We start from the raw sequence: 20041 nt of genomic DNA, 5'->3' as shown, positions 1-20041 counted from the left end.
TGATGCGGTTTAAGCCAAGCTTCTTATCAAACATATGAAAGTGATGAGTCATAAACGGATTGATGATACATTGATCCGATTCGTTAAAGTACAATAATATTGATGTGTGTGTCTTACATGAAATATGGATATTTATTACATGAAATAAAGATATTTGACTTTAATTGCTCTTTTTTACACAGCATTCAGGAAAAACTATCATTATATATATAATAAAATAAAACTGTTGGCATGTTTAGTGAAGCCGCCGCACACACAGAGAGAAGACAATGTCACTTTAAACACAGAAAATCACCACACGGTAAATTGCTTTTACATTACATTACATTATTACATGTCATTTAGCAGACGCTTTTATCCAAAGCGACTTACAAAAAGTGCATTTCAACCTCGAGTACCAACTAAGAACAACAAGAATACAGGAAGTAACATTTCCTCAACATAGTCGAACTACAAAAATACCATAATAAGAGCTATTTAAGTGCCACTGAAGTGCAAATCTGTGTTTTAATACAGATATAGTCTCTCTTTCTTCTCTTTCGCTGAGCACAATCTCTTCTGGCCCCGGGCCGAACATCACAATCTGCTTATTTAGTCGTTAACGTGCATATTTACCTGGAGAAGAAAGAAAAAAAGCTGCTGGAAAGGTTAATGTTGCCAATATCGATGCAGCCTTCGATTAAACACACCTCAGCCTCTGGTTGTGTGTCCCGGTGCACGGGGACTGCCTGAGCTCATTAACCCCTTGTCCCAGTGGGGCTCTGGTTATGTCCTGTCAGAGGATGTATCAATAACTAAGTGTATCACACTTTTACAACTGTTTTATATCTTCTTGTCACAACAGCTTTTCTCTATTCATACCAGAACAAATATATTTGCTTTTGAGTTAATAGCGTTTATCTTATCTGGTCATATAATTAGCAAGCTGAGATGAGCTTTTCAGTCTGTTTGCTTTATTTATTTATTTTCAATTTTTTATAGATTAGATTAGATATTCCTTTATTAGTCTCACAGTGGGGACATTTCAGAACATTTTAAATCTTTATTAAATTAAATTACATTTTAAATCTTTATTAAATTAAATTTTATTGTATTTTAAATCTTTATTAAGAAAAAATAAATGACAAAGACATCCTGGACTTCACATATGGCCAAGAAATACAAAAAAAGAACAAAAATAGAGAGAAAGAATAAACAGCGATTCAAAATTTATTGTCTACTGGACCATTAGCATTGTCAGATAGTTATATTGGCTATCAGGTGCAAATGCACCCTTAATAAAACACTATAATTAGGCTATGTTTTAAATAAAGAAGAGTTGTGATGCAGCAAAAATATAACGAAAACATAACTTAGCGTGGCTAGGATGTCTGGTCCAGGAGTAGCAACACATTTCTAGCCTCATTTGGAGGTCATGTTATGCCAGTTTTATTAATTCACAGTGAGAATGTGCCAGAAGTTCCTGTGGAAGCAGGGTATTAATGTTAAATGATCTTTTGACCACCCGCTAGGCTCCACGGTGGGTATTTGGCTGTGCCTCCATAAATCTACAGCGCCCTCTGACAGGCGTTCTAACCCTGAACTAATGTACCTTCATGTCTTCATTGTAAAAGGGTTAAAGGCTAAACTACAGCGGGCCCCACCGGCTTGATGAGCAGTTTCACGGCAACTGTTTATTTATTTATTTAGCACCTATTCCATAAATCATGTCCGTTATATATGTCTCAATATAAAGCTGAGCGAAAGAGGTCAAGGGTCAACCACCACTCTGTTTAACTGCACACGGACCCTCTGAATCACACCAAAACGACTTGGCTGGTGTCAGTCCGATAAAACCATTACATCATCAGAACCGCTCATCCTATTTAGGGGCGCTAGAGACGATCCCAGCTGACATTGGGCGAAGGCCGGGATCACCCTGGATGGGTCGCCATCAGGGCTCATATCGAGACATTCACACCGACGGGGAATTTAGAGTCCAATTAACCTAATCTGCCAAATTAAGCCCATTTTATACACAGTATATCAAATAGAAGATGATACATTTAAACGAGAGATTTCCTATAAATAAATCTCAAACATTTTAGCAGTTGAGAAGTCCACCTTTTTAAAAAGCTGGCTCATGGGCCTGCTGTACATATTTACTGAAAGAGGTGAGCGCCCTCTTGTGGACATGACTGGGACTGCGTCTTCACTCATGAATGGCTCACCGTGCAAAAGAGAATGGGTTGCCTTAGCAACTGCAGATAGTTCAAAAGAAGAAACAGAAAAGATAAACCTCTTAAGCGTAACCCTATTCAAATTGCTTAATTGTGTAAATCCTGCTCTCGTCCTCCCAAGAGAAAATAGAGGCAAGAAAGCACAGACGGAAACAACCTATATGAATTATTAGTGTATTTCTATTTGATCTCAAACAGAAAAAAACATTTAATAAGGTTTATTTCCGACGAGGTTAAACATGGGATTGGATTAGATCTGAATCTTGAATAAAATAATATAAAATGTATCCCCGTCGACTTTGCCTGAACTAATGAAATCGATGACTTTGCACTATTTGAGAATACATTTGCAGTGAGTTTGAGCATATTCTTTGTTGCATGTTTTTTCTTTGTTAATCCTTTAGCCATCTGACACTCATATCCAAATATCTCGACTTGGATTCTGACTTCTGCTTAAAAGAATACTATTTTTTAAATGACATGGTGTAGATAATAACAATCTGTGCACATTTGTAAGATAATAGTTGGTGATTTTATTTGAAATGATTTCTCAGTTTGGCACTCAACAGTTTTTGGATGGTTAATATGGAATTTGCCATCTGAGATGTTCTCAGAGGAAGATGAGACGCACTTCACATATCAGTCTCTGTTGGGAGAAATTTCAGAGGGAATATAAGTAAATAAGATGAGAGCAGATTGTTTTGATCCCCGGTGGGAGAATGGATTGTTGGAGCAGTAAAAGCAATGGGACCTTAACAGAAAAAAGACAAACAGTGTGAAAGAAGCAATAACACCAGAATAATACAAACAATAAAACCACCATAAGAATAAAATAAACAATTATGGCTTCATGTCAGAACTCATTACACTGACAATTTGTAGTACATGTAAATTGAACTGTGGAGAGTGAAGAGTTGATGAATTAAGTATTTCTGAAACATGAATTGTTTCTAATGCGGCACCGGTTTGCAGCTGCAGCTTTGGTTCTTATCCAATTCAGCTTAACTGAACTCATCTTTTTTTATGTGAAGTATTCGTGCTGGTCGGTATCCCCCCCCCTCCCCCCCCGGCCGCTAAATCTCTGATGATAGTCCCACAGACAACGTTGTGATTGACACGGACAAGTCCTCATCCGCGTCTATTGCTGCTGTCATTACTGAAGGCAGTGAGTCAAGACCCAGTTCACAGTGCATTGTCAGACATTTATTTCGTGCTCTGAGCTCCTCGACCACAACTTCTCTTTTGCTGAGTCAGTTGTTTTTTTAGTGGCTATTTGTCTGATCGCCAATATTTCCAAAGTATCCAATAACTACTTTTATGGGTGAAAGGAACATCGCAGAGACAACATTTCTTGGCAACAGCTCCGGAAATATGTGTATATATTTTATATATATGAATACAGCTTAAATCACTTGTGTAAAATGTCCAATGTGTTATGTTGACTGGAAATGCCACCATTTTACCAATTCTAGTTTTAAACTAGAGGGGAATTACCTGAATTAATTGGAAAAAAAAGTGTGTTGCAAATATGCGAAAGATTGTCAACTGTGAAGAATTATAGTTGTGAAGTGTGTATTGTAACTGCACACGCGAGGTGTCGACCCAAACTGACAGGCTGAAAGAGAGGAACCACAAAGAGACACAAAATGACCACAAAGAGACAAAAAGGAACCACAAAGAGACACAAAATGACCACAAAGAGACACAAAATGACCACAAATGGACACAAAGGAACCACAAAGAGACACAAAATGACTACAAAGAGACAAAGGAACCACAAAGAGACACAACATGACCACAAATAGACCCAAATGAACTAAAGTGACATCAGAAAACAATTGTACAGTATGTGTGTCTTGAGCCATATTCATTTTCATCCTTTCTAATCTTTTGTAAAAAAATTTGTTTTAAAGCGCAGATGATAAGAAGCAGATTGCAACCAACTGAAATGTCTCATGTTTCTCGTATAGAAACATTTCGGTGGCAGATGAGAAAATATGCAGAATGCATGCAATGGAAGCCTAACCCTAAAAAGAGATGTGTCACAAATAAAAGCAAAGAGAGAAAAGGTATGCCTTGAGGACAGTTTATTATAGCCAACAATTACTTCCACTTTATGATGCCATGACTTGCGCAATTACCTTCACAGCAACATCAATAAACAAAACACATGCAAGATCAAAAATGTCACCAAAAACATGCAATATTGGATACAAATAAGAAAAAAACATGGTTTACTGAGTCATTGAAAGGCGTTCAAGCAGCGATGCATCTTTGTGATGGTTTCGTTTATTTCGATAAATTGTGCCATCTATAAAATGTCAGAAAACGTCCTCAATTGTAAGGTAATATATATATATATATATATATATATATATATATATTTAAACTGCTGTTTTACCCGAGCAACCTCAGCTATTCAGTTTACTATCATACATGAAAAAGTAAAACTATAAATGATCACATTACAGAAGCTGAAACCGGCTTGAAAAGTGAGTTAAAAGACGATTGACTCGTCTTGTATATATTTTTTATTGATTTGATTGTTTCTGTTTTTACCACGTAAAGTGCATTTGAAAACCTTTCAAATAAAATGTACGACATTATTATTATTTTTAGATGGTGGATTGCTCAATAGATTCATGATCAGTAAGTTCCAGTGCAGCTGTGTGTGAGCTAAGCCGGAATATAAACACACCTTTACGGCTCAGTTTTGAAGAACTGCGGGCGCTGTCCGTTACCTGCGGTGCTGAAACCGATTACTCAAACCACTATTAATCAATAACTTTGATTTGATTGTAACCCTACACAACATTAAAGGCGTTAAATTATAATTCCTCGATTAAGTCTGTGGGCTCTAACCTTACTTAATTATATATGCCTCAAACAAGTGGCCGTGACAAGGTAGTTGGAGCCAAAAGTGCCCGTTTCCCCTCGCCGGCTCGCTCCAGTTAGAGCGTGGTGTTGCGTTTTCCCCCCTCCTCTCCGTTGATGCAATTCTCCAACGCCCGATACGTAGTTTTCTTACGCTGCCCGAGCTGTTAAAATTCCAACTACGTCGTGGGCGTAGCGGCTCCTTGTAATGGCGACCGTGCCGTAGATGTGCCCAGGTTCGTGAAAATGAAGCGAAGAAGAAGTTATTTCTTTTAAGTGACACGCCGAGGTTCCCCGGAGGAGGACTTTGCGTCGACGACCGTCGTCTTCACGCGTGGTGAACTCAGCTGTACTTTTGAACTTTTTTGTGGCCGCTTTTGAGATGATGAAGCTCAAGTCGAACCAAACCCGGACGTACGACGGGGACGGCTACAAGAAGCGGGCCGCCTGCCTGTGCTTCAGGAGCGAGACCGAGGAGGAGGTGAGGCCGAGGATGTGGCTGTCTGGCGGGCCAAAGCTAACACGAGCCGGCTTGCTTCCAACGTCTGTGTAAATCGTTGTATTTATCAGCTGTTGGGTTTTAATGCCAGCTGGAAACGATGACTCACTCGTTTCATAACCTAGCGCGTTGTCTCCTGTCGTGGTGTTAAATATTAGTTTAGAGCTCGCACTTACCGAGAGGGTTATGTAAACCTCGGATTTTTTTTTTTTTTATACATAACGTTACTTTGACTCAACCTGTTAGCGGCACGCTATCGCTAGCTTGCTAACTAGCAGCCGGTGTTGCGGTTTAACAAGCGACCCCGTTAACTGGCGACTTGCAGCCCAACGCGTCTGTTGTTGTCGTAGTTATGACAGCTGTTGGGGGGGAAATAGACACCAGTTAACGGGGTCGCCGGTTAAAGCGTAACACCGGCGACCACATCCCTGTGACGGGTGGTGACTTTTTTATTTATTTATCAGAAGACGTAGAAAATCATCGTCCGTTACAGAGGATGTTCGGCCACCCGGCTCAATGACAACAACCCGAACTTGTTTAGTCGTGTACACATTTCACCACGTTAGTTGACATAAATGTCAATATGCCACTCGCCCACGTACCCCCTCCCCCCCCTCAAAGTAGCCTTTATGGCTAATTATTTGAGATCAGAAGCGATTTTTGGGGAGCTGATGTCCAATTAACAACGCACACACATATTTCCTTGTAGTTGAATCCGTATTACTGGAGGCGAGGGGGCTGATCGGAGACTTAATTCCTCATTCTGGTGAAAGTAGAGGCCAGATTGTGAACGTGGGCTGTTGACTACAGGAAATGCATCAGTCTGACCTGCACAGAGCTGGACACGTTTACTTCTCAGACTGCAGTCTTGAGTTTAGTTTAGTTTATTAAGGATCCCCATTAGTCTACACCGTAGTGGAGACTATTCTTCCTGGGGTCCAGGCAAAAAAACATTACAATAGAAATACATAAAATGCAGCATGATCAATTATCACAAAAACACAGACTTAGAAAACAACATTTACATTAAAAGTAAAATAATAATATCTAAATACCTTAAATATCTATCCTTGAGATCGACAGTTAGCTATGCCTCTGCTTTTTTCACATCACATTATTGACACCATGAATTCAGCCATATGAGTTATAGGGGGGGGGGGGGGAGCAAGTGATTCATACACAAGCCATCGGAGGGGGAAAACAAAACAATATCCAGCTGGATAACTTGGCCTCAGGTCAGATAGCCTTGATGGTTTTTCATCGCCCTCGTTGAATGGTAGCTATCGTGTCACGCGTTAGGGTTTGGCTCTTCTTGTAAATATTCATGAACACGGATCACCGGATAATCGCATTAAAGCAGCAACACTCGATTCATGTGAACGCGAGTCGTTTATGACCAAGCGGCGTGGAGTTGGGCAGTGACGCCTAACCCGTTTCGCGTGGGATGCTTCGCAGGTGCTGTTGGTGAGCAGTAGTCGACATCCCGACAAGTGGATAGTTCCTGGAGGGGGAATGGAGCCCGAGGAGGAGCCCAATATTGCTGCCGCTCGAGAAGTGTGTGAAGAGGTTGGTTCTCTAAACTGTTTTTGTCATATCTAAATTAAGTCTATGTTGTGGCCTCCTTTTAAAAAAATAATTCTAATGCATTTCCTGTGCAGACTGAGTGCACTTGGAGGCTTTACCTGGCCCCTGGTTCTGAAACATGAACGTGAAACACACCGCCTTGAACTTATCATAGCCAGGAATATTGTTCTGAGAATGGATTTCCATTTGCAGCGTGGCAGCACGTATGTTTGAATTGAAGCTCATGAGATGCATTGTGTTTCATCTATTAAATCACGTGGCCTAATGCCGTGCTCTCGAAAGCCACTTTGTCCGTGCGGTCGTCCTGTTTGCATGGACAGAGGGAGAGAGCCTAGCAACACGTAAGCTCCATCACAGCATCGTGTTACAAAGCAGCGTTTAGGCGTCAAAGGAGGTCACGCCGAGATTGAACGCCCGCTGTCCAATCCCGCGAGATACAGCGAATTAAGGAAAAACAATCCGCTTTTATTCCTTGTTTGATTCATACAGGTTTTTTTTTACCACACGCTCCTTGTTACAGAGGCCTACAACGTATTGGAAATCAACACGGCTGCTTATACCTCTTGCAGGGTTCGTACGGTCATGGAAAACCTGGAAAAGTCATGGAATTTTAAAATGGTCGTTTCCAGGCCTGGAAAAGTCATGGAAAAAAACTTAAATCATAAAAGTTTTGGAAAAGTCATGGAAATGTGTTATAATCACATGTTCATTTACGCCGAGTTTGAAATAATCAATATGTTTTTTGAAGAAAGACGCTCAAAATATAAGCCGGCGTACACTCTCAACACGCAACATTTTCTACATTTTTCATGTTTATACCGAGATTTCAGTTTGGTCATGGAAATTTGGTTAAAAGTCATGGAAAAGTCCTGGAAATCCACTGGTCAAAATGTGTAAGAACCCTGAGTATTGCATAACTTGTAACGCAGCCTCAATGCCGTGCGTCCGCTCCCGAGGCGATGCCCACTCGTCTTCGGTGACACGAACGCTTGAGCTGGGAGACCTTTTCCATCTCAAAAGCGTACGGGTTGACGTTTGGCCTTTGACTTAATCCCTGGGAGGTCTTCAGGATCTCTAGGGGGTGGTCTGGGCTTTTACATACAATCCTGAGGACTCCAGTGCAGTCGACATTTATTTATAAACTGAAACTAGAAGCTGCAAAAGATGTCAGCAAGCGACGAGTTCTGATCTATCCTTGGGAGATTGTTTTTTATTTTGTTTCCATTGTCGCTATTTTTGTCGAGAAGCCCTCAGTGTGTGGCAGTAAGGGACAGCGGAGCAGACGTGTTTACGGCAACAAATGCTCGACTGAAACTTTTTTTCACAGAAGAGAAAGTTGCCAAACTTCTCAGATGTATCACTTCACAGATTTTCTCGGTCTTTCACTCTTCTGAGTTTCCCCATCTGGTTGGACAAAACGTGAGTCTTTAGGTCCAGGAGAGGCTGACGAGCATTTCCCCCCATTTTCTAACCTCTTTGTATCCGATGCAGAAGCTGTATTATTTATATATATATATATATATATGTGTGTATATATATATATATACTGTATATATGTATGTATATATCATACCTGCAAACTTGTCACCTTTCGGTGAAATTCACCGTTTTGAACTCAAAATAGGTCATCCACGTGAATCGTGGAGATCCGAAGAGTTTATATTTTTGGGGGGGGGGGGGGGGGGGGGTGACCTGGCCCGCTGCCGTTGAGATTGCAGTGAGACGCGGAGAAAAGTGTGAAGTGGTGCTCTTTGCAATAAAACATCTTTGATGGACGTGTCGCGTCTCGGCCAATCAGCGTCAAGATGTCTTCAGCGTTTGGGGGTTCAGGTTAGCTTGAATGTTAGCCCGCTACATCTGCTGCTGTCACGCTGCACGGTGTAGCGATGCTAACAAAGTACCCGTACGTTAAACACGATGTGATTTAGCATATTTTTAGTATCGATACTTCATTAAGAGAGCGATCAGAGCGCACGCTGCTCCGTGTCGAGCTGTCTGCGCACACTGCGCTGCGCAGCTCACAGCGAGAGAAGTGGCGCAGCTTTAGAGACTTCGGCTTAACGAATAAAAAGATGCCAGAAGTGAAATGTTTCAGTCTGTAAAGTTCTGTAACTCTCCAGCTGCTCATCCTGATGAACTGTGGATCATCTGGTCAGAGACTAACGGCCTCATGGTGTATAATCAATGCTATGATGGAACCATGTAGTTTCATTCATATCTGTCTATATTAATACTCATATTACTGTCATTTGTTAAGTGTTTAAAAAGTTGGTAAAAAGTGAACCATACAGATGTTTTATTTATTACTATTATAGATAAATATACCAGTCTCGTAATTATGGTACCATATTGTTTGTATGGTATTGAATTCTGGTATCGGGTATCATGATATTTATGGCAGGTATGTAATATGTATAGAAGTTATAATATGAGTATCGTGACAAACAGGTAGAGACAGAACAGATTCAGGGAGAAGTCCATGAGGACTGTTCAGGCAAAAAAAAGGAAGTTGGTTCATGAATGACTTTAACCATATTATATATAATGACAATGTATATTTGTTATTACTATCATTATAGGGCTGAGTCAGAGCGGAGGACCTTTTGTTCTTAAACTGTTTATTATCATTATTTAGATTTGTGGTCAGAACAATAAAATGACTGTAGTTGTGGTTCTAAAAGCTTTGAGGCTTCAAACAACGTGGATGTGGTGACAACAACAACAAAAGTCACCTGCACCCCCCCCCCCCCCCCCCCCGTTGTCACCTTTTTCACCCCTCATGAGTTTGCAGGTATGAATATATATATGGAAATATATATATATATATGTGTGTGTATATATATATACGTGGATATATATGTATATAATATATATGTGTGTGTAGATATGTATATATATATACACGCATATATATTTATCTATATATATATGTGTGTGTTGAAGTGAAAGGCTGTTCCTCTGCGTGTGTTGTTATCGGAGCTTCTCGTTGCTTTGTTGACATATTTGGGTCGGCCGCTCATGCTGTTGGTGCATGTTGGTGGACGCCAGGCTGCCCCACTGGTTGGCTCGCCGCCGCCGCCGCCGCTCTCTGCACTGCTTTCATGCGGTCGTCGGAGCTGATAACGGCATCCCGACCCGATAGCGTCGTCACGGAAACGTCGCTCCCACCCCCGGGTTCCCCCTCGTGTGTAAACACCGTCCGGCAGCTCTTTCACCAGAGTCGGTCCCGACATGTCGAGACATGTCGAGCGGCGATAATCAAAATAACCGTTAGTTGCCACGCTCCGATAAGTTGCTGTAATGGCGCCTGCTGTGTGAGGAACAATTGCTCAGTAAATTAAAAACAAGGGTTAGGGTTTACACCAAAGTATGGTGTACATGTTGTACTACCTTGTGCCTTCATCATGTCAACGGGTTTCATTGTAGAAACACATAACTTCCACTTCGGGTTTCTTTAAATATCTTTTCCTTGCGTCCCACTTGGAGGATTCCAAGAATTAGAAGGGGATCAAAACAACCGTATGATGTCATCTAATCCACTGCAGCACAAACGATAAACCCAAAAAACCAGCCTCTTAATATATAAGATTGATTCTTCGTTGTCCGTAGTAACTGTACGCCGTGAGGTGCGTCTCCTCACCGTTGTCGTCATTCTCATTTTTTTACTCCACAGGCCGGTGTGAAGGGGACTTTAGGTCGCTTAGTTGGCGTTTTTGAGGTGAGGTTTGTTTGCCGACGACTTTTTCTTCAACCGTGACCGTGTTATATGCATGTTATAACAATACATATTTCCCTCCCTCCCTCCAGAACCAAGAGAGGAAACACAGAACCTACGTCTACGTCCTCCTTGTAACGGAGCTGCTGGAGGACTGGGAGGACTCGGTCAACATCGGTAAAGCCCTGCGTTTGTTTACTCGGCGGAACGGGGATCACAACGGACAAAGTTCCCCCGCGGTCGCACGCCGTCTGCAGCTTTACGTCTCTCTCTCCACGGCTTTATTACAATTCTGGCATTTTTACTGTACGTCTGGGCTTGTGTGGGGATCAGGGTTCGTACGGTCATGGAAAACCTGGAGAAGTCATGGAATTTTAAAATGGTCATTTCCAGGCCTGGAAAAGTCATGGGAAAAAACTTAAATCATAAAAGTTTGGGGAAAAGTCATGGAAATGTTGTTATATTCACATGTTCATTTACGCCGAGTTTGAAATAATTAATATGTTTTTTTTAAAGAAAGATTCTCAAAATATAAGCCGGCGTACACGCAACATTTTTCATCTTTATACCGAGATTTCAGTTTGGTCATGGAAAATTGGTTTAACCCTCCTGTTACCTTTACATTTACTCACACATTTTACCATCGGGGTCAATTTGACCCCAGCAATTAAAACCTCCAGAACATTATTAGAATTAATATTGTTTCCCAAGTTTAAGTGTGAGGTACTTTATGTTTGTTTGTTGACTACCTAAATATCCCTTTAAATATATAAAAAAGTTGATATTTCTTATATGTTTGACACAGTGAAAAACAGCCTGGGGTCAAATTGACCCCAAAGAACACCGACATTAAACATTGAATGGGGTCAAATTGACCCTAAAGGTAACAGGAGGGTTAAAGTCCTGGAAAAGTCCTGGAAATCCATGGGTCAAAATGTGTAAGAACCCTGGGGGATTACAACACCAGCTTTGTGCCGGCCCTCCTGTTTTCTCTTTTGAACGTTAACGCTGTGTGTGTGTGTGTGTGTGTGTTTCTGTCCCGTGTTGTGTCTCTCAAGTCTCGACCGGCTCCAACAATGGTGTCTTGTTCTGCCAACAGGGAGGCAAAGGGAATGGTTTAAGATAGACGATGCCATCCGGGTGTTGCAGAGTCACAAGCCCGTGCAGGCCACCTACTTCGAGGCTCTCGGGGAGAGCTGCCCGACCAGCAACGGGACGCCCCTGGCGGCCACGATAAGCGGGGACCTGTCCCCCACCTACAGCCTCAGCCAGAGCTCCGTCTCGGGTATCAGATAACTAAAACCCTCCAACTCTCCGACACCTGCGGGAGCGTCTTCGCCACCACTCGTCCACGTGTCCCTCTCCTCTCCCCTTTCTTTTTCTCTTCTTCTCTGCCGTCTCAATAACATGGTTTGCCTTGCCAACTCCTTTGTGCCAGAACTGTGGCGCAGACTTGGTGACGAGTGTCGGGTGAATAGTCTGAAACACTTTGTAAATGTCATTTTTTTGACTCCCCCCCCCCCCCTCTATTTTAATTTTATTTTGTACCCCCTCTTTCCTTTTACTGACAACTGCATGAAATGTGCCCCTCGCTCACCTCTCTCTCTGTCTCTCTATTTCTCTCTGTCTCTCTATTTCTCTCTGTCTCTCCATCTCTCTATTTCTCTCTGTCTCTCCATTTCTCTCTCTCGTTCGTCCCTGAACGCGCCCTCAGCGTGGTGTTTATTGAATGCAATAACTACTTTTTACTGTTGTAATGTAAAAGTGTATACTTAGTGATTAAGCGGAAAGGCTTCTGGTGGTCTTTTTTTTTTTTTTTAAGTCTCCTCCATTACTTTCGAATATATATTTTTTCCTCTTTGTGAATGAGTGCCGCCCAATAGTGTACCCCCCCCCCCTCCCCTGTTAATAAGGATAGGAAATGTTGTCTGTGTCTGAATGAACAGACTTGTGGGAAGTGACTTGTCTTGCATGAGCACTGTGACGTGGCGTCCACAGACTTGTGGCGAGGTCTTTTTGGATCCTCTTCATTTTAGTTTGTTCCTCGTCGTCGTCGGCGGCGATGCCTCTGGTCAGAAGGATGTGCCCCCCCCCCCCTTTCCCCTCCCCACACACTAGTTTTTCAATTTCAAGTGTCAAGTGTGTTTCTCTCTCTCTCATTCGGGAGGAAGCTTGCCAAGCACTACAGGTGTCACTCTCCAGTGGCCCATAATACACACACACACACACACACACACACACCGTGAAGAGAGTGAACGAATGTCAACATACAATGTCAAATGAACCACCGTTTCTCCTCAGTGTCTTTACCTCCTTTTTCAATCCCCCTCTTTTTTTTGCTTTCCTTTGACCACAAGAGTCTTCCTCCGTAGATTGAGAGGGGAGTGGATTTCAAAAAAAATCATGGACTTGTAATTTTCAAAATGCAGCACATATCACTTAAGTTATTCAAACCCATCTCCCATGTTTTACTCCTCACATTCAGTTTGGTTCCAAGCGATTTGTTTACAGTGGGCATGATTATTAATGTTTTTATTTGTATTACCCTTTCTTTATTATTTAATCTGCATCCCCCCCCCCCCCCAAAAAAAACACTCAAAAAACACCTGCTTGACCTGGAAAAGTAATCCAATCTCTAATGCTGGTGCAGAACAAACAAGCCTTGTACAGTTTGAGACCTCGTTTTTAACCTGTAAAATGCTTTTGGATACTAGTCTTGTTTTTGTTTGTATGTTTTTTTTCTCTCTAACGTCGCGCAAAAGTCTCTTTTTATTTTTTAGCCGAGCCGCGTCGCTCGGCCTCGACGTGGCGCGAGGCCGCCGGCTCAATACTGTGAAACTGGAGGCGCTGTAGATAGCATGTTAGAGGTTTTTATTGTACATTGTTTATTTCTGTATAGATAAAAGGTGAGAGGACAAGTGACAAGGAAACACCTCTCACTCATCTGTGAGTCCGACACGTCATTTCAACCGAGGCTGGAGGAGAGAACTGTAGATCTGAGGGGCGTGGTTATCTGAGAGGGAGGAGCCTATTTATTATCCAATATTCTCACAATTCTGATTTTTGGAGAAGAAAAAAAAATGTTGACCAAAACGAACGTGTCACAGTACTAAGATGACTGTTCTTTGACTTTATGATTTAGTCTGGAGTTTCCAAACCATCGTTTTACTTTCGCAGTAAAGCGGCCGCCAGCTGTTTCTTCCCATCGAGGTTTCTTTCATTGCCGTTTCTCCAAAACTTTAACGTGATACTGAGGTTTTCTGTCCATATTGAAATCTGTCTTTTAAATTCATATGGCAAATGTGTGTGTGTGTGTGTGTTTTTTTTTTTTTTGCCGGTTCGTGACCTCTTTCAAACAGAAGTCATATATGAGCCACTGTTTATCTGTAAAGCTGCTATAATCAACATTTCTATATGGATTTAAACTTTGAGTTTTTTTTTTATTATACAGATACGTCAGCAATTACTTTGCCAACACTAAAAAAAAATCTGATTTTTAGTTTGGGATTATGCGCCCACTTCTCAGACTTGTGAGAGTTGTATTTTCCTTGAATGCCAAAAAAAAGAGTACACTTGTTTCATCTTGGTTAAAATGACGGGATGCACATTTAAGGAAACGACAGTATCACGATTCAGTCGGCCAGAAGCTGACACAAAAAAATGAAAGAAAGAAACCTTCATGGGGAAATAACACGGAACTGAAGTCCGTGTTCACAAACGTGACGCTGGAATTAAAAAAAGGGGGCAGAAGGCGGTCGTCTTTTTAGTCACGGTCCTTTTTCTCCCGGTAATTGTGGGGGCTCAACTCCAGAAAACCAGCTCCAGACCGATTCCTTTTATTATCCGTCAATAGAAGGAAGAAGAAAAAAGAACACCTCAGGACGAAAGTATGTGTGAAGAGTCTGAAGTCTCGCGACGGGTCCAGACTTTGACTTTATTGCTGTGCAGCAGGAAGGCGCGGTGGCCCAAAGTCTGGCTTTACGAGCCCCGCCTCCTCCGAGGGAGCGAGCGCGAGGATTAGAACCCCGTGGAGTCGTCATCGAGACGTCACGATCCGACGTCAAGGGCTTGAATCTGTATATGGCTTTAAAAAAGAAAAGACAAATCGAAAACTGAGTTAATTGGCGGGCGATTTGGTGTTTTGGATGACGGGTGACGGGTACTGTCCAAATGAATGTGAGGAGGACGTCCACAAGTAACAGCCAGTGACTTAATTATTAATGACCACTTGTTCTGGATCCATATTTTAATTTTATTTTTGTGTCCGTTTAAATCTGTTGTGTTATTGACGAGAACATGTCTTGTGTGTATATCGCTGACACGGCACCCGTTCAGCCAGAGGACGCACGTCGGTCCATGAGGATGAGTGTCCCGCTTCTTTCTTCTTCTTTTTTTGTTGTTGAAACAACTCCCTTCTAACTCAAAATACAAGCACTTCCGGTCGAGTGTAAAGTGATCTGGAGTTCGGGAGGAGATGTATGAAGTACACGTCTCCATATGAGCACGTTGGCGTTAAAGGTAGCTTCCCCCCTTTTTTTTTTTTTCTGGCTGCAGATTTCTAGAACTGTTTGACTCTTTTTGGAGGACGTTGAAGGGTCAGAACTTTGGGGGAGAAAAACGAGAGGAGGAATTATTCAGTCACTTCCTTTTTTTAATTTACCAAAGGTGATGGTATACATATGTATTGCCCCATCTTGTGGCCAAAGCGAAAAATAAACTTAGATATATATATTTATATATTCATATATATATAAATATACACTCGTATATATATATTAATTTATATATTAATATATATAATGTATATTAATAACTATACATTAATATATATATTATATATATTGTATATTAATATATATATTAAAAAGCGCATCACTTTGCTGTTGAGGATCGTGACATTTAGTTTCCTTTAGTGTGATGGTCAGATGGCCATTTTAATAACTGAATGACTTACAAAATTTGAAATTGATAAACACAGTTTAAAAGACCCCCCCCCCCCCCAAATACTAGTAATTGAGTAACAAATTAAACATTGCACCCGACCTCAGCCTTGAAGTTACACGCTCGTAATTCTGTTCTCCAAGGTAAACGTGTCACTGGAATGTTTCCTCTCTTCCCTTCTTTTGTCATTTGGGACTGTGGAATAAAACCAGTGCAAAAAGACTGAAGATTGTAATATAAATGTGCCAACAAATAAACACCAGTATTTCACATTCAGGGCGGCGTGTCATCCTTTGTGTTCACGGTTTTGTGAATAAGAAGTTCAGGTTGTTTTACTTGTGGATCTCTTTTTGATGTATCGGGTTACATGTTGTGAATTGACAAGATATTCGTGACTTTAAGGTTTTTCTGTGTTCATGATGGAAATAAAACACCATAAAGTACAATCTAAAGTAGGTTAACGGTCTATGGGCACCCAATGGAGGTTTTTCTTTTTCCTTGCAGGCTGTGGACAGAAATGAAGAAGTCACATAAATGTGGATATTGGTGAAACTTTCACCGTCTGAGGTCTCAATTGTCAGTTTGAGGCTTCAGGTGCGCTTTGATTAATGCCACAAATTGTATTTAAAAGTTTTTTTACATTAAATGCAAAAACAATAGTATCAGCATTACTACAGTTTAGTGTATTGAATTGCAATGTGGGCAATGGTGTTCATCACCAGCACACACACACACCAATGAAGCTTTGAGCGTGCATACACTGATTTCTGAGACATTGAATTCAGTCATGTTTGCACACCACACTCAAAACCTGCTTAGTGTGGCGTTGAAAGGCCGCTACGTCACATGGAGTTGAACAATGTGCCGCTTTCTGTGTGAAACAAAGGTTTGGCCCTGAAGCGGAAGCTGTCCCTTCTACTTCAGAAGCAGATTTTACAATATTTAGTGCAATCTGGAAAACTTATTTCGATGTAAAACTGCTTCACTTCAAGTACATGCCTGCAAACTCACGAGGAGTGAAAAAGGTGACACACACACACACACAGCCCATTATATATATATATACATACACATATATACATACATACACACACATATATATAATATATATATAATCTGAGTTCAGGCTGCTTTTGTTGAATGATCGGCTCTCCGCCGATCCGCCCTTCTGTGACTCCCACCAAACCGCCCCATCCCGGGAGGGGGGGCCGACCCCCCCCCCCGCTCCTTCTGTGGGATCCACAAGTCAATCCCACCGCTTTCTGCGAGTCCGCCAGGATCCCCCCCATCCAAGGGATGCAGCTGAGTGTAGGAGAGTCACACGAGGTGACTCAGCGAAACGCCACAAGACTTAAGGAATTCACTCCCCTGGGACGAGGGGACCACCCCCCCCCCCCCCCCACTCCTCTACAGCATTGTAGAAAAGAGACATCAAACGGCAAAGATACGTTGATTGGAGACGTATTTGTAATTGTAATACGTCAAATACAAATGTAATCTGGAGAGAAATACGTTTCAGTCAAACGTAACTGCAAATTGCATTTTAGGTCTGGGGGAATGTAATTTTTGTGATACAGGGTTGCTGTTCACGCTGCCTTCAGGTGCGTTCAATTGGAACAACTTTAGCATGGTTTTTCTGAAGCATGCTGAACCTTTTGTGCCGCCCAGTCGCATTCACACTGACCCGAAGACATTCCAAGTGAGGACAGAGTCTTCGAACTTCGACCCAACTAAGAACCTCATCAGAATCAGAATCAGAATCAGAAACCGTTTTATTGCCAGGAATGTTTACACAAATGAGGAATTTTTTTTGGCGGAAGGTGCAACATTTAGACATGACAAACAACAATCAACGCAACAGTGAACTTAAGTATAAGATAAGATAAAGATAAAGTGCTCGTTTTGCTTCTTTAGAAATGACCATTATATCCTGAAGGAGACGCAATTTCAGTTCAAAACGGTGTGCCTTGTGATTATGGTTCTGTGCCTCATTGTTGGATGTGGGACTAATGATTCAGAATATGGGTTTATCAGCTCAACAAGACAGGCTATTACTTCAACTTGTCATGCATCTACTTCGGCTTCACTCTGCGTCTGAGCGTTACGACTGTTCTCATGTGTTTCTGGTGACACATCGGGTTGTGGGCACGTTTCCATTCACACACTCTCATCAATAATCTCTTTTTGCTTTTTTCGCCGAGCGAAAATCAATGTTTCACTTGCGCAAAAGGAACTGTGGATGGAAACTTGGGAGGAAGTCATGAACATGGCAACTCCGTCGGGCGATGTCTGCCTTTACTCTGTGATTCATTTCAAGGTAAAATAAAACACTGGCTCCATGGGAACAGCACTCAGCACGGCCAGCCAAACAGTCACTGCTGGTCCTGAAGGAGCTGGAAGCGGCTTCATCCAGACACTCGTCCTGGAGGCGGAGCTGCGACTACGGATCATATATGAACCCAGACACGGGGCGCTTGATGTGGTATTTCCACAGCAAGTATAACGCAGAAACAGTTGTTAATGTCCTATGGTCGATAGCGGAAATGAAAACTGTTTTACAGGAATGTGACCGGGCTATGTGCTGGTAACTAGTTATTATTAACCACAAAGTGTTGAGCGAGTAAAATCAGGTAAAAAAGCGTTGCGAATATTCAATTCCAACCGCTGAAATCTGTCTTTGGTAATGCAGAAGGACATGAGGTCGCTGGGCTCTCGCATAATCAAACAGCGGACACGATAGCCAGGTCAACCTCTTCTGACATTTAATAAGTGGGACCCCAAGATGGCGCGATTGAGATTCTGACGTCACGTGAATACGCCCTATTGCATGGTTCATAAGACTTTGGGATGTATGTATTATTACAATGTAGCATGTCTTAACCCTTGTGTTGCCTTAGGGTCATTTTGACCCGAATCAATATTACACCCTCCCCCCGCCTTAGGATTAATTTGACCCCATTCAATGTTTAATGTCGGTGTTCTTTCGGTAGTCAACAAACAAACATAAAGTGCCTCACACTTAAACTTGGAAAACAATATTAATTCTAATAATTTTCTGGAGGTTTTAATTGCTGGCGTCAAATTGAACCCAAAGGGTAAAATATGTTAGTAAATATAAAGGTAACAGGAGGGTGTAATATTGATTCGGGTCAAAATGACCCTAAGGCAACACAAGGGTTAAAGACACTTTAAACTTGAACGTGTGTTCAGCATCGTCAGCACCACAGACAGACCTTTTAAGTACTGCTTTGAGAAAGATGTTCAGAAATTTAAGAGCAATCTGAGAAAATATCCTACATTTATAAGATTGATGATTAACGAGAAATGAAGTCGTGGCGTGAGCATTAAACATGTAGTTACAACATTAATAAAAACATTTCTGTAAATGTGCCAGTTAGCCAAGAGGCTGTTTTTGATATATTGTCCCAATAGGTAGATGTGATAAAACAAAAACATAAAATTACACATACAATGTTTGTACAATATTTACGCTTTCCAATGGGTACACAAACCATTAATGAGAATAGTGAGTACTCTTAGACATTGTCAAATACAAACAAGACATGCAACAAGAAGACTCAAATTCAAAACGGACAAAGTAAATAAAATAAAGGGAGAACTATGTTAAAATGTACAGAATAAAAACATCCAAGTCAGAGACACAGAACATAAAAGCATGCAGAGTAAATACAATATATGACAGCAGACACAGCCAAACAACAACAGAAGACATACATGCAGGTAGAGTGAAAGGTCGACCAGCAAAGGCAAGACATACAGATACCTGACAACAGACAGATAGGAGGAATGTACAATAACATGGCCTCTGTTGATTCAAATGTCAAAGTTTAAAAGCAAGTATTTCGTCCCTCAATTAAATAAAGTATTGTAATAAATTATCATGATCTATACATTAATCAAAAATAATACTGATCATAGTTGTGTCCCTATACCTCACACAACCCCCATTTAGATGATGGATATACAGGACTGTCTCAGAAAATTAGAATATTGTGATGAAGTTCTTTATTTTCTGTAATGCAATTAAAAAAACAAAAATGTCATGCATTCTGGATTCATTACAAATCAACTGAAATATTGCAAGCCTTTTATTCTTTTAATATTGCTGATTATGGCTTACAGCTTAAGAAAACTCAAATATCCTATCTCTAAATATTAGAATATCATGAAAAAGTATACTAGTAGGGT

At 41.3% G+C, this 20041-nt stretch overlaps 1 protein-coding gene across 1 annotated transcript; it reads left to right on the top strand.

Annotated features, from left to right (window-relative positions):
• The first annotated feature begins 5221 nt into the window (after nt 1-5221).
• On the top strand, nt 5222-16108 carry nudt3b (nudix (nucleoside diphosphate linked moiety X)-type motif 3b). Its single transcript, XM_056437927.1, has 5 exons — nt 5222-5574; nt 7048-7158; nt 10850-10894; nt 10984-11068; nt 11991-16108. Exons 1-5 carry the CDS (start codon nt 5476-5478, stop codon nt 12185-12187), a joined length of 537 nt encoding a protein of 178 aa, XP_056293902.1. The 5' UTR covers nt 5222-5475; the 3' UTR covers nt 12188-16108.
• The last annotated feature ends 3933 nt before the right edge of the window (nt 16109-20041 follow it).

The sequence above is a fragment of the Pseudoliparis swirei genome, chromosome 18 (assembly GCF_029220125.1).
Source record: "Pseudoliparis swirei isolate HS2019 ecotype Mariana Trench chromosome 18, NWPU_hadal_v1, whole genome shotgun sequence".
Lineage (NCBI taxonomy): Eukaryota > Metazoa > Chordata > Actinopteri > Perciformes > Liparidae > Pseudoliparis > Pseudoliparis swirei.
This window is presented reverse-complemented; position numbering and strand designations above follow the sequence as displayed.